We start from the raw sequence: 13036 nt of genomic DNA, 5'->3' as shown, positions 1-13036 counted from the left end.
AAAGAGTAGGATGGAGAGGAAAGAAGTGAAGACAAACACACAAACACACACACACACACACACACACACATACACAGTAAGCTCTCCCCCACTTGTGTGTAAGCCTGCAGCTTTGCTTCTCTTTCATTCCTCTTTCATTCACTCCAGTGTGTGTCCTCATGTGTCCAGCTGACTGCATTAGTCACACACTTGTGGTCAGTGTCCTGAATGTAGACTGCCAGCCTGGAAAGACTTTATGGAGTAATTTATTTGACTATACTGCATTTAAGATTAACACTTAGTCTGCACTTAAAAATGGTGTATCAAATTTACTAGATTAAAATATGTACAAAAGTAAGCAAGCTGAAAAATATAAAATAATTCTAATAAAATAATCCTGTACAGCCTTACAGGTTTCAAATAATTAGCAAGTTGTAAAATGCTAATTATTTGAATGACATTTTAGATGTGTCTACAATGAGGAACAGAGCTCTAGAACACTGTAAAATGACTGAGAAAGCTGTATAACATTGAGAATAAAGTTAAAACTAAAAACTAAAATCCGGAATTCTTCAGATTTCAAAGACATGCATGAGTGCATCACTTTTTCAGTGTGGCATTATTGTTGTTTTGCTGTACATTCACTGTATTATGGATTAACAGTATACATCCCATAAACATGCTATACATTCTGTTCATCTACATTACATTTAATTCAGTAATGTATTGCTGCAAAACAAGACTGTACACACAACAAAACCTTTGTGTTTGTAAGTACAACCCTGTTTTATGATGTTGGGAACTTGGGATGCTGTGCAAAATGTAAATAAAAATGGAATACAGTGATGTGCAAATGATGTAAACCCTATATTTAGTAGAAAATAATAAAAAGACAACAAATCAAATATTGAAACTGAGAAATTTTATAGTTTTTGGAAAATATATGCCGATTTTGAATTTGATGCCAGCAACACATTTCAAAAAAATGTTTTTCTATTCTTGCTTGATATAGGATTTTGGCTGCTCAACAGTTTGGGGTCTCCTTTGTCTTATTTTTGTTTTCTAATGTTCCAAATGTTTTCAGTGGTGACAGGTCTGGACTGCAGGCAAGCCAGTTTAGCACCTAGACTCTTTTACTACGGAGCCATGTGGCTGTGATACTTACAGAATGTGATTTGGCATTGTCTTGCTGAAGTAAGCAAGGCCTTCCCTGAAAAAGCTGTAATCTAGATGGAAGCATGTGTTGCTCTAAAACCTGCATATATCATTCAGCATTAATGGGCCCTTTACAGATGTGCAAGTCATCCGTACCATGTGCACTAATGCACCTTTTTTGAGCTGTGTGCTGATAACAAGCCGGCTGGTCCCTCTCCTCCTAAGCCCAGAGAATGCAACTTTTTTGCTTTGTCTCGGTCCATCTTAAATGAGCTCAGGCCCAGAGAAGGCAGCAGCGTTTCTGGATCTTGTTTATATATTGTTTCTTCTTTGTTAAAGTTGCATTTGTAGATGCTTTGAACTGTGTTCACAGGCAGTGATTTGCACTACAGGATCGTTTTTAATTGAGTGCCACCTGAAGGCCCAAAGATCACAGTCAGACAGTATTGGTTTCCGGCCTTGTATCGTGCATTCTCTGAAACTTTTAATAATATTATGTAGTGTAGAGGATCCCCCAGTTTATTGCTATTTTACTTTGAGAAACATTTTTCTTCAATGGTTGTTCTGTTTACCTGCGCAGTCTTTCACAGAGTGGTGACCCCCTGTCCATGTTTACTTCTGAAAGACTCAGCATCTATGGGATGCTTTTTTATACCCAATTATTTTACTTACCTGTTACCAATTAATCTATTTAGTTGTAAGATGTACCCCTTGTCTTTTTTAGCATTCCACAACTTTACCAGTCTTGTGCTGCCTTTTAACACATAAATACTGTTTTGGCATCAGATTCATCAAAAAACAATACAGTTTCTCACTTTCAATGTTTGATATGTTGTCTCTATTATATTTTAAATTCAATTTATGGTTTAAATGATTTGAACATCATTGCATTTTTTTTTGTTCACATTTTGCACAGCGTCCCAAGTCTTTTGGAAACAGGATTATACTTACAAATGTCACATCACAAATGTATGATAGACTGAAAGTTTGGAATCTGCACTTTCCACAGATTGTTTTAGTAAGCTACAAGTGAGAAATAATTAAACTAAATGTAAGAATAGGTGTAGAGGCCGCAGGGGACCTAGTAGGCTTTATTGCGCTTTCATCCACTCCAATGTGTGCTCATGTGTCTACCATTAGCCACAGGCTTGTGGTCAGCCAGCCTGGAAAGCCCTTTGTGAAATAATTAATAGCATATTAATGGCAGCTGGTCTTTATTAAAGAGTCTATGCACTCAGTTTATTTTTATTTAGTTTCTCTCTACGCAGCCTGTCATAGTACTCCAAATACTAGTCACTTACACATATGTGGTTGAATGTGTCTTGTATGATGTCTAGACGTTAGCTTACTAGCTCATTAAGGCTATATTATCATCCAGCCGCAATGCTTCTGCAGGTGCTTAAAATCTTTCCCTTCTAAAAAGGTTGGGTCAAAAATCTAATTTTCTCAGTTCCCCCTTTTCTCCAGTTGTAGTTGATCAGCCAAGTCTAGATGGCTGCTACCCAGCCTGATGACCCAACAAAACATCAGGTTTTGGGCAAAATTCAGGCCAGAGTCGGTTTTGGCTGGGGTCTGTTTATTTTTGGTAGTCCACTTGTTTTTATTTGAAGGAATGTTCCTATATAATTTTTATAATTTCATTATAAAATTTTCTGCTTTTCTCTCTATCTCTGTGTACAGTAAAGCCAGTTTCACTAATGGTTTGGCAAGGACAAAATAAACAGAAACCCTGCTAAAAATGAAAGTGTTCAAAATTTCAAATGAATCAGTGACTTCTTCACTGTAGAAACATTATGAAGTGGTTGTTACATCACATTGAAAGGACACTGTTCATGCACAGTGTAGGTACAGTTTAGAGCATGCCGTCGTTCTGCCAATGTAGCCATTTCTGTCAGAAATAAACATCAGCATCAGGATGTTTACTCATCCAAGTTAAGTCAGTGTTGGCTACAGCAAAAGCTCAGCTTTCAGATATGTATGTAGAGTTTTAGTAGCAAAGCGCTGTAAAACCATGTCTATGATACTCTATGACTGTTAGTTCATATGAGCAAGTTCGAGTCAGTACTGAGTTATAAATTAAGCAGTACCAGTCAGAGTACATTGGAGTGGAAGTTGAACGGCATTTCCACTGTTCGCTCAAAGCATTCTGTTGTCACTCCAGCTCTGCTCTGGGTTTTTCGATTTCCCACTCTTCACTTGCTTCTCACTCACACATCAAATAAAATCTGCTCTGTGTCCACTCCTTCTGGTATTTATTTTACGTCTTGAATGTATGGACAAGATACTACGCACTTCACTTCATGAATTATATCACTTAGGACCATTATTAATTACCCCCTTAAATAGCCTACCTGCGGGTCTACTACACACTTCTACAAACAAAGAATAACTCAGCCAGTTTGCATAGTCCATGTAGTTATTGAATAATAACACTTACTGTGTAATAAGCCTGGAATTTTAAGTGGTTGAAGCTCCTATCTACTCTTTTTTGCATTTTTTTCTTCCAGCTATTATTGGTATTTTTACTGTGCACTTAAACTGTTGCTTTCTTCTGTTCGATTTGAGTTGACTGAGACTTCATTGGTGCAGGTGATGTTAGATCAGCCGCAGTACCAATCAGAGTTAGCAATATGTATATGTCAGCTACTCGTGTTCCTCTTCTTCACATCCCAGTCAAAACTCCAGGCAAGTAGGTTATTTAAGCTTTTCTAAATGTGTTAACAGTGCCTATTATGAAGGTTAAAAACCACTGTTAACACAGCGTAGCTAGATGCAGCTTCCTACTTGCACTAGCTACCTGTTGTAGGATCTTACTATAAGTGATTAAATTCATTTACAAGAGCACAGTAGCTAGTGTTGTTAGGGAATCTCAAATTGACTTGCTTGTGTGGTCTCTGACCCTGTGTGACACACTGGACACATAGACAAAATTACACTGAATTTTGTACATTTTATAGCTGAAATATTAATTTGAATGCTGCAGTGACCAGCGTTTGCAGCAGTAACACTCCCACCGGTGTATACAATCTTTCCCCTTCCAAAAAGCAACTTAGTAATTAGCATCCACTTCCTGGGTCTGGTGTTTCTGCATTGACTATACCAGAACAGACTGAGAAATGCAGAAACACTCACACATCGTTCCAGTTAAAAATCAAATTTTAAATTAAGCCCTTAGCTAAACCATGCCAAGGCTGGAGAAGACAGCTGCCTGTCCAGTGTGGAATCAGTCATTTTGGAAATCACACACAAACTCACATACACACAGAGGAATTACAATAGCTTTAATGTGTAGAAAATGGTGTCCTGTTTTTTGTCTCTATGAAATCCACTGTTTCATTATTTTCTCTCTATTCCCATTTTTGTAAATGCATAACCTCAAAATATGATCACATTTTCATGAATTTTGTTGTTGCTAAAAGGGAAATTCATTTTTCATGTGTTTTTCGGTTGTTTTGTTTTAGTTAAACCCCATAAATTGCAGGGTTGTTGTCCAGTTATTTATCTTGAGGCTTATTAATCATTAATTATAATGAACTATTTAGTATTCACTACAAACAATTCAGTATGTACAATGAATAATGCAGTAACTACTATTAGACTAATGTACAAGTTCGATAGTTATGAGAGTGTACCCACATACAGGCCCTTTTAAGGGGTTTAAAGGGTTTTATAGGGGCTAAATTACTTGGAAATATGTCTAAGGATCTCTCTCTCTCTTGTTTTCTCTCTTTCTCTCTTTAGGTAAAGTGGGTGTGTATGTGCAGGAGAATAACACTATTGATACCGGAGAGGTGGACATTGGTCGGAGGGCTGTGCAGGATGTTCCCCCTGGAATGTTCTGGCGTTCGCAGCTTTTCATCGACCAACCACAATCTCTAAAGTTCAACATCTCAGTGCCCAGAGATGCCCTGGTAGGGGTGTACGGCCGCAAGGGCCTGCCACCATCACATACACAGGTAAAACACCTCTCTCCAAATACACTCCTATTCAGACATTGCAGCCCTATGTCACAATAAAATCCATTCCAGACCAGAGTTTTGCATGTTTTGTTTCACACTCGATCCTAATACACCTGAGCCAGGTAACCAGCATTCAGAAGCCCAGCACTGTTTGGTGATGGGCCTTAGAAGGTTTAAACATCCATAGCAAATCACTGTTCTAAATCCAGTCCGGCCAAATCATTTATTAGCATAAAATTCCCTGCATGAACAACTCAAAATTTGTAAGGCCTTCCAAAGATGAATAATTAGTCCTTGTCTGTGAGTGGTTACTGAGAGAATTAATTAAAAAACAGAAAAAGTACCACTTGTATTTATAACTACCTACTGATGATAGCTGTTATTTTTGCATCTATTTGGTCATCTACTCTGTAAGGATGATTAATGCAAGTACCTTTATAGGTACTTTTGGTCACAAATTACCACTGCGAGTCTTATTTAGGATTAATTCAGTGGCACCCTCTTCTCGTGCTGGGGCTGAATCTCAAATGGCTCCCTGCTCTCTACATAGTGCACTACATTGGAATGTAAGTACTGGATCCTGCGCCCCAAACGTGCAAAATACAGCTACGAAATAGTCCTTTGGGACTCAGCCACATCCATACTCAATAAGTGATGCACTATTTGGCTGTAGAGGCTAGAATTTCTAAACTTTCATAGCACACTATTTAGGGAGTACGGAGGCATTTGGGATTCAGCCTAGGTTTGATGCTGCTTTTGACTGAAACATGACATTTGAAGCGTGCAAGTCATTGAAGTGACATTTTTTTGACTTTTATACTGCTGTTTTCCAGTTAATTATAGTGCTTTAATTCAAGCCTGTGGTATTAATGATGGTGTTGTTTAGCCTGTTAGCTAGCTAACCAGCCTAGTTGGAGTTAAGAACATAAGTCGCAAGTCCCTCAGTTTAAACAAAAAACAGGTTCTTACTTCATCAATATACTTGGAGGTCCATGCGAGCATCATGAGGGTCAAGGATTATTAGCAACAGCGCAAGGGTTTTTTTCGTGCCGTGGCACAGTAATACAGAGTTCAGTTGTTGTGAGGCGGTCATAGGTGTGGGTACATTGTGGATTTTACAACGGCTTTGACCGTGGCTCAAACCTGAAAATAGGTACATTTTCATGTAACTCATTTAACTATCATGGTGCATCCAATAATAAAGGCAGCATGTAAGTTTTTAAAGGTAGAACAAAGAATGCTCCATTCCACATAGTGATGCTATTACTATGATCAAGGTGGACATGCAACCCTGGGGGCAGATTTTAATGTTAATGTTGTTACTGTCTTTATAATCATTGTACTGATTCATTCCATTATTATCCTTGAAGACATTGATTAAAAAAATTATAATGTTGCTAATGGGCTCCATCCTTTGTGATGAACGTCATGTTTTCTGACAGCAGTGACGCCCTTGTCTGGCACATCATCAGCGGCTCTTATTGGAGGCAATGGGGAACTGAAAACTCCACAATAGAAGTCAATAGCCGTAGCCACACTGCCAGTTTGTCCCTTTAATTGCTGCAGATGAATCAATATGTTTCTTTAAGACTGTATAGAGGACGGGATGAAGGGATATTGACGAATGGATGAGCAGATAAAAACCAAAAGGAAAGATGAAGTCTGCAGACTTCTGCTTCTTTTTTTCTGCACATTGAAACATCTCCTTGTTTCTCTCTCTCTCTGTTTTCCTCGAGATACTCAGTCGTCTGAGAGAGATATGTGTTTTTAATGTGCTGTAAAATGAGAGTGAAGAATGGTAAACTCATCAGAGACCTTGGTTGTGGTTAGAATTCTCTCTCTCTCTCTCACTTTCTTTATGAAAAGCTTGTCAAAAGCCAAAGAAAAACCTGTCATCAAGCACCTAGGAAATGTAGAGAGTCTCTTTAAAACTATTCTTCCGTCTCTCACAAGAATAAAAGCGTCATTGAAAAACGGCTCATAAATGAGTGTTCAAGAAACATTAGAGTGACTTCACACATGCACACACACAGCTTTACTAATTGAAGTTTTTATATAGGTCCTCTTTTATTGTGATACTGTTAGTTCAAAAATATATATACATACAAAAAGCTAAATGCAGGTGTATACTTCGAAATTTTTCACCACAATAATAGTGAAAGAATTCTTTCATGGTCAGTTATACCAAAGCACTTATAGGAAAGTCTGTTCACGCAGCAGCCATCTTTGCAGTGCCACCAGGCAGTTATTTCCAGCCATACAAGACTGGGGCTATCTTACAATCTCATCTATTTCGTTACCATGACAACTTCAGTTGAATTTAGGACAGAAGCTATTACAGAACAACAGTTCTTAAGTTCATAAATGTGTCCTAACTCCAGATAAGAAAACAGTATTACCAAAGCATCCTAACTAAACAAAATTTCCTAAATTCTGTCCTAACTTTAAGACAAGTATCCTAACTTCTGTTTTAACCATTCATTTCTATTGTTTTTAGGCAGCTGTTACAGGCAGCATACTTCACTGCTACCATAATGACATTACATTTATTCATAGGTTACTGCAAAACAGTGCTTCCACTTGTGATGTATTTTCCTTTTCTAACTCTGTGTTTTAAAAATCTCAGACACTGCAGACACAGTCTCCAGCTCTCTTATTATCTTTGTTTGTTAATATTAATGAAAACTCAAGAAAGAGAATGTGGCTCGCAGGACGACTAAAACATTAGGGAAATGGAAACTGAAACTGGGGAGAAGCAACGATCTAATAAACAGCACAAGGGGGAATCTCCACTTTATTGCACTTCAGTTTTGTTTTGACCGTTTTAATACTGATAGTGGCAACTGTAATTTACTTTTTTGACGTTATTTTGATTACATATAATTTGCTAGGTAATAGACATGACAGTCGATTGTCGACTTCAGTCAAGCAGGTTAAGATTTCCTAACCTGAGATAAGTTGTTGTAGGATAAGATTCCTAATTTAAGATAAGATGGGCAGTCTCTTTATTTTTAATGTCTCTGGTTATACTCTACAGGCAGTGAAGTAAGGCTGCAGTGATTGCTCGGCATAGTCAGTTAGGCCTCACTGACACTAATTATTGAAAATTCATAGGTGTGTTGTTTACTTAAAAACAAGATACTTGGACTTTATAATGTCACCAATAACTGTATAGTTACACATTAACAATTATTTAACAATAGTGTAATTACTGGTAATGTACAACTTATGTACATACACGTGTATCAACTTCTGTTTTTACCCTAGAGAAATTGTTGAGAACAATATGCCTTCTATTAATTTAAAATAATAATAATATATATGATCCACACAATCACTTTGTTGTTATTGCTAATTAAAAATTAGGCAGGTTAGAAATGACCGCCATGCTAATGGTAGCTCAGTTACACAATAACAAAAACTACTAAAACATCTGTGTGACACATACAAAATAAATATTATTTTAAATGGATTACGTAGTCCAAATTGCATAGTGTTAAAAAAATTAATGAAAATCACACTATTAAAATTCAAATATAAAATGCAAATGGAACTCATTACAGCTCTAATTTTCTGTCATATTTTACATTCACTTGGCATCAGAGCTGTCCAGACATAACATGCAGGTTGGCACATGGGCGATTAAACGTGACTATGGGTTTTTGCACGTGAATCAGTCGCTAGTGTGTTATTGACAGGCTCTGTGTTGCTCTGTTACACCAGAAGAACATTCAATAATTAGGACCGCAGGGAATGTGTGGAGGTCATGGTGAAATTGCAATAACTGTTCGTGTCAACGTGAGCTTCATTGTTGTTCGCGTGATCCTCTAAACGAGTGACATGAATTAGCTGCATTAAACGCTTTAGATTAATGCTATACGTTTAAGGGTGTAGATTAATTACACCTGACTTAATGCAGCTAATTTGCATGCCGCTGGTTATGTAAACTTAACGTGGTTGTTGTAGCGCCATAATAGGAATGTAGAGTGAAAACAGCTCAACTGTGTTTTGATTTGGCATGTAATTGAAAATGATCGTTTACTATAAGTGGGTTATTATCTGTGCCTCAGTGAACTTTTTCATCTTTTGTGTGTGTGTGTGTGCGTGTGCGTGTGTTTGTGTGAATTTCATCTTTTTTATGCATATGTGTGTGTACATAAGTCACAAGTCTTTCCACTATTTGATCTGATTGCCTCTATTTAACTATTTAAAGTCTAGGCATTGCTGTCATTTTGCTATACTATGCTATACTTTGCTATACTATGCTTAAATGTAATTATAATAATTAATTACATAGTTAGACAATAGATTGCCTTTGATTGTTTTACACTGCATATCAACAGGTTAAAAAACAAGAAGAAACATGATTTTTTTCTTTTCACCAAACAAAATTCCACCACCAGTGATAGCTCAGTCAAATTTAAATTATAATAAAATATCTCCTCTTCTACGTATAAACACAAATGTAGTATGGATTGAAAATTTTGAAACTAAAGTTTAACGTCACAGTATGTGGTGCATTTCTTCTTCTTCTCTTTTTCATCTTCTTCTTCTTCTTGTTCTTCTTCTTCTCCTTCTTCTCCTTCTTGTTATTATTGCTGTTATTATCATTATTATTATGCTTTAAGTGGCCCACTTCTTGGGCAAGCCTGTTTTTACCTGTATACAGACAGCATGCTTTATGTACTGGCTAGTAACAAAAACACTTATAACAAATCAGTTGAATTAAATTGAATTGAACTGAATTGAATTGAATTGAATTAAATTGAATGTGTGTGTGTGCAGTATGACTTTGTAGAGCTGCTGGATGGTAGTCGACTGATAGCGAAGGAGAAGCGAGGACTAGTTGAGGTGGAGGGATCAGTGAGGAGAGCGCGGTCAGTCAGTGTCCACGAGGCCGAATTCATCCGCTTCCTGGATTCAGGAACCTGGCACCTGGCCTTCTACAATGATGGAAAAAACACAGAACAAGTCTCCTACAACACCATTGTCATAGGTAAGTATCATCGAGTTTCCCCCTCTTTCCCCAAATATAGACGATTAGTCAATGTAGATAAGTAGTTTGGTGTCTGCTTCTATTTATTATCTACATTATACTTGTAGCTCTAGTCTAAAACTAAAGAAGGAACTTCCGACACGAAACATGTCTTAGCTGGTCAACTACATTTGGAGTGTAAGGGTAAAGTAGATTTTTCACAGAACTATCATTTTAAAACAGCACCATTACAGCACCTGTGTGTGTGTGTGTGTGTGTGTGTGTGTAATGCTCATCAGAACTTTATCGATTTGAGCTTTAAGTGGTTTGGTGGGCAGGAGCGACATCAAAGCGTTGCCTAGTGACCCACAGGCCTTTTCATTCTCTCTTTCACTCTCTCTCTTTCTACTCTCTCTCTCTCTACTTCCTCTTCCTTCTCTCTCTTCCTCTGTCTCTCTCTAACTCCCTCTCTCTGCTCTCTCTCTCTTTCTCTCTCTGTCTCTCTTTTTTCTCTGTTGTGTAGTCATCAGAATAGCTTTCAGTCGGAGTAATTTTCTTCAATTCAATCACCCGATCCCGACATGTAGGAAATTAGCAGAGGGGCTGCAGCGTGTGCTCGTGTCCGTTTTATAAGTTAACCTTTTGAAAATGAAAATTGATTGAGCATTTGTGTGTGTGTGTGTGTGCGTGTGCATGAGGCCAGTGGACACTCTGTAATAACTGCAGCCGACAGCAGAGCGGTTCACTTCATTACCCTGTCACACGCTGCGCCGCCCGCTCTCCTGGAGACACACCTTTCTCCCCTGCTTAATGAGTGTATTGACAGCTGAGGCTGTTATAGCCATTCTTCGCCACTGACGAGGAGATGTAGTGTTGCTCTTGGATACCCGAGCCTGCAGCAGAACATTTTTTTATATACAATAATAAATTCTGCATCATGCTCTGTTGTTGTTTTAGTGGATATACACTGTTTGTCCAGAAGTTTGTAGACACCTGCTTATCCAGTGTTTCTTCTGAAATCAGTGCTATTAACCTGTTAAAATCCCAGTCTCAGGACATAATAAAGCTTATTATAAAAAACTTTAGGGCCACTGGCTGGTCCTGGCCATGTAAGAGGGTTAATAGGACATTTGTCTCCTCTTTGGTGCAGTAACTCTCTACTAGTAAATCTCTACCCTTCTGGAAATGCTTTACAGTAGATGTTTAAACATTGTTGTGAGAATTTGATTGCATTCAGCCACAAGAGCGCTGAATGAGGTCAGTAGTTGATGTTGGATGATTTGTTAGATTACATATGACACTCATCTCAAAGATGTTGGATAGAGCTCCCTCATTCCATTTCCATTGCTCCACAGGCCATGCTGGGGAGGCTTTATACCCCTCCAGTCGATGCTGACAGGTCAGGTAGGAGGACCACTTTGCAGAATTTTGCTTAGGGCCCTGGGGACGTCGGGATCAGCTCTGCTAACATCACAAATTAGAAGGGCTGTCTTGATACTTTTTGACTGAATGTGACCAGTTAAAGCAGAGTGCTACTAGTACTAGTAGTACTACTCTTCTGAATAAAAATAACCAAATCCTCACAGCAATTTTCCTACATCTAGTGTAAAGCCTTCTCAGAAGAGTAGAGGCCATTATTTCAGCTAAGGGGGGCAAATTCAATGTGAATACCCTTGATTCCAGAAGAAACTCTGGATGTCTACAAACTTTTAGAGACATAGTGTATGTGACAGCAGCTAGTTGCAGAGAGAATGTCTACGTGCATAACTTGTTAAAGTTGACCTTTGAACTGTCTATTTATTTATGCTTGGTTTTAATGAATCAGAAATTAGGTGTCTTTACCAGTTGACCCCAAAACGTTTCTGTACTTTGTAGTTGTGTGCTTGTATAGAATAATGGTAGTACATATTGTGGTATTCAACTACAGCAAAATCCTTGAAAAGTTCTTGTCTCCTTTTGTGAGCGTATTTGTTTGTGTGTGTGTGTGTGTGTGTAATTGGTTGTAATGGCTCTGTGATTGGTTCATTAAGGCAGAGTGGGCACTGTAGCTTCAGCTTCATCAAGCAGCTGCTGCCCCTTTAATTAAAGACTGAACACACACACACAGACTCTCTCTCTCTCTGAATGTTCTTCATTTGAACAAACTGCCTTCTTTATTAACAACACTCTCTCTCTCTCTCTCTCTCTCTCTCTCTCTCTCTCTCTCTGTCTCTCTCTCTCTCTCCCCCACGTTTTTTCTTTTTCTTTCACATTTTCTACAACCCTCTCTTCGTTTCTCTTCCTCTCCGTTTCTTTGTTCTCTCTTTGTCTTTTATCTCTATTTCTATGTCTCTTCTTTATGTCTCTCTCTCTCTCTCTCTCTCTCTCTCTCTGTTTTTCTACCAGAGTCCCTCACAGAGTGTCCACACAATTGCCATGGTAACGGAGACTGTCGCTCAGGAACGTGTCATTGTTTCCCAGGGTTTCTTGGGCCTGACTGTTCACGGGGTAATCACACACACACACACACAGTTGTGTCTGTGAGGAAGCAGACATCTGATGTCAGATTCTATAATTAGTTTCAGATTGTTATTAGATGGCGTGCAGCTGCCTGACCAAGTGTTCTGCTTTGTCTGCTTTACTGTCTCAGATTGCCTCTTATTACAGACAGGAAGAAACAATTAGCATCATTTCTCTGATTGTCTGATCTGTGTCAAATCTCAAATCACAGCCATTGTTTCTGATTTACATTAAAAATACACAACTACTTAAAATTGCTGTCATTTTTTTCAGTTTTCATTTAAAAACACCAACTGTCCTTTATATAGTGTCAACATTTCAAGAAGAATGGACCAGTAGATATGATCCTAAATTACTTGGAATTAAATCTGTTTACCTTTTAAGCAAATTAAGCAAATTAGCAATTAAGATCATTTTCTGAAAGATTTTGTTTGTTCACTTAAACACTTAAATTGCAATTGCAACATTG

The 13036-nt window shown here is 38.0% G+C and overlaps 1 protein-coding gene across 3 annotated transcripts in view; it reads left to right on the top strand.

Moving 5' to 3' along the window:
- Positions 1-13036, top strand: part of tenm3 (teneurin transmembrane protein 3) — a 452242-nt gene that overhangs the window by 307365 nt on the left and 131841 nt on the right. For all 3 annotated transcript variants that reach the window (XM_036574879.1, XM_036574878.1, XM_036574880.1), the window contains 3 exons: positions 4876-5090; positions 9879-10089; positions 12454-12555. In XM_036574879.1, coding sequence (XP_036430772.1) covers positions 4876-5090; positions 9879-10089; positions 12454-12555 — 528 coding nt within the window. The remainder of the gene's footprint in view (positions 1-4875; positions 5091-9878; positions 10090-12453; positions 12556-13036) is intronic.

The sequence above is a fragment of the Colossoma macropomum genome, unplaced genomic scaffold, assembly GCF_904425465.1.
Source record: "Colossoma macropomum unplaced genomic scaffold, Colossoma_macropomum, whole genome shotgun sequence".
Classification (NCBI taxonomy): Eukaryota; Metazoa; Chordata; class Actinopteri; order Characiformes; family Serrasalmidae; genus Colossoma; species Colossoma macropomum.
Note: the sequence above shows the minus strand (reverse complement) of the source record. Positions and strands in the feature narration are given on the sequence as shown.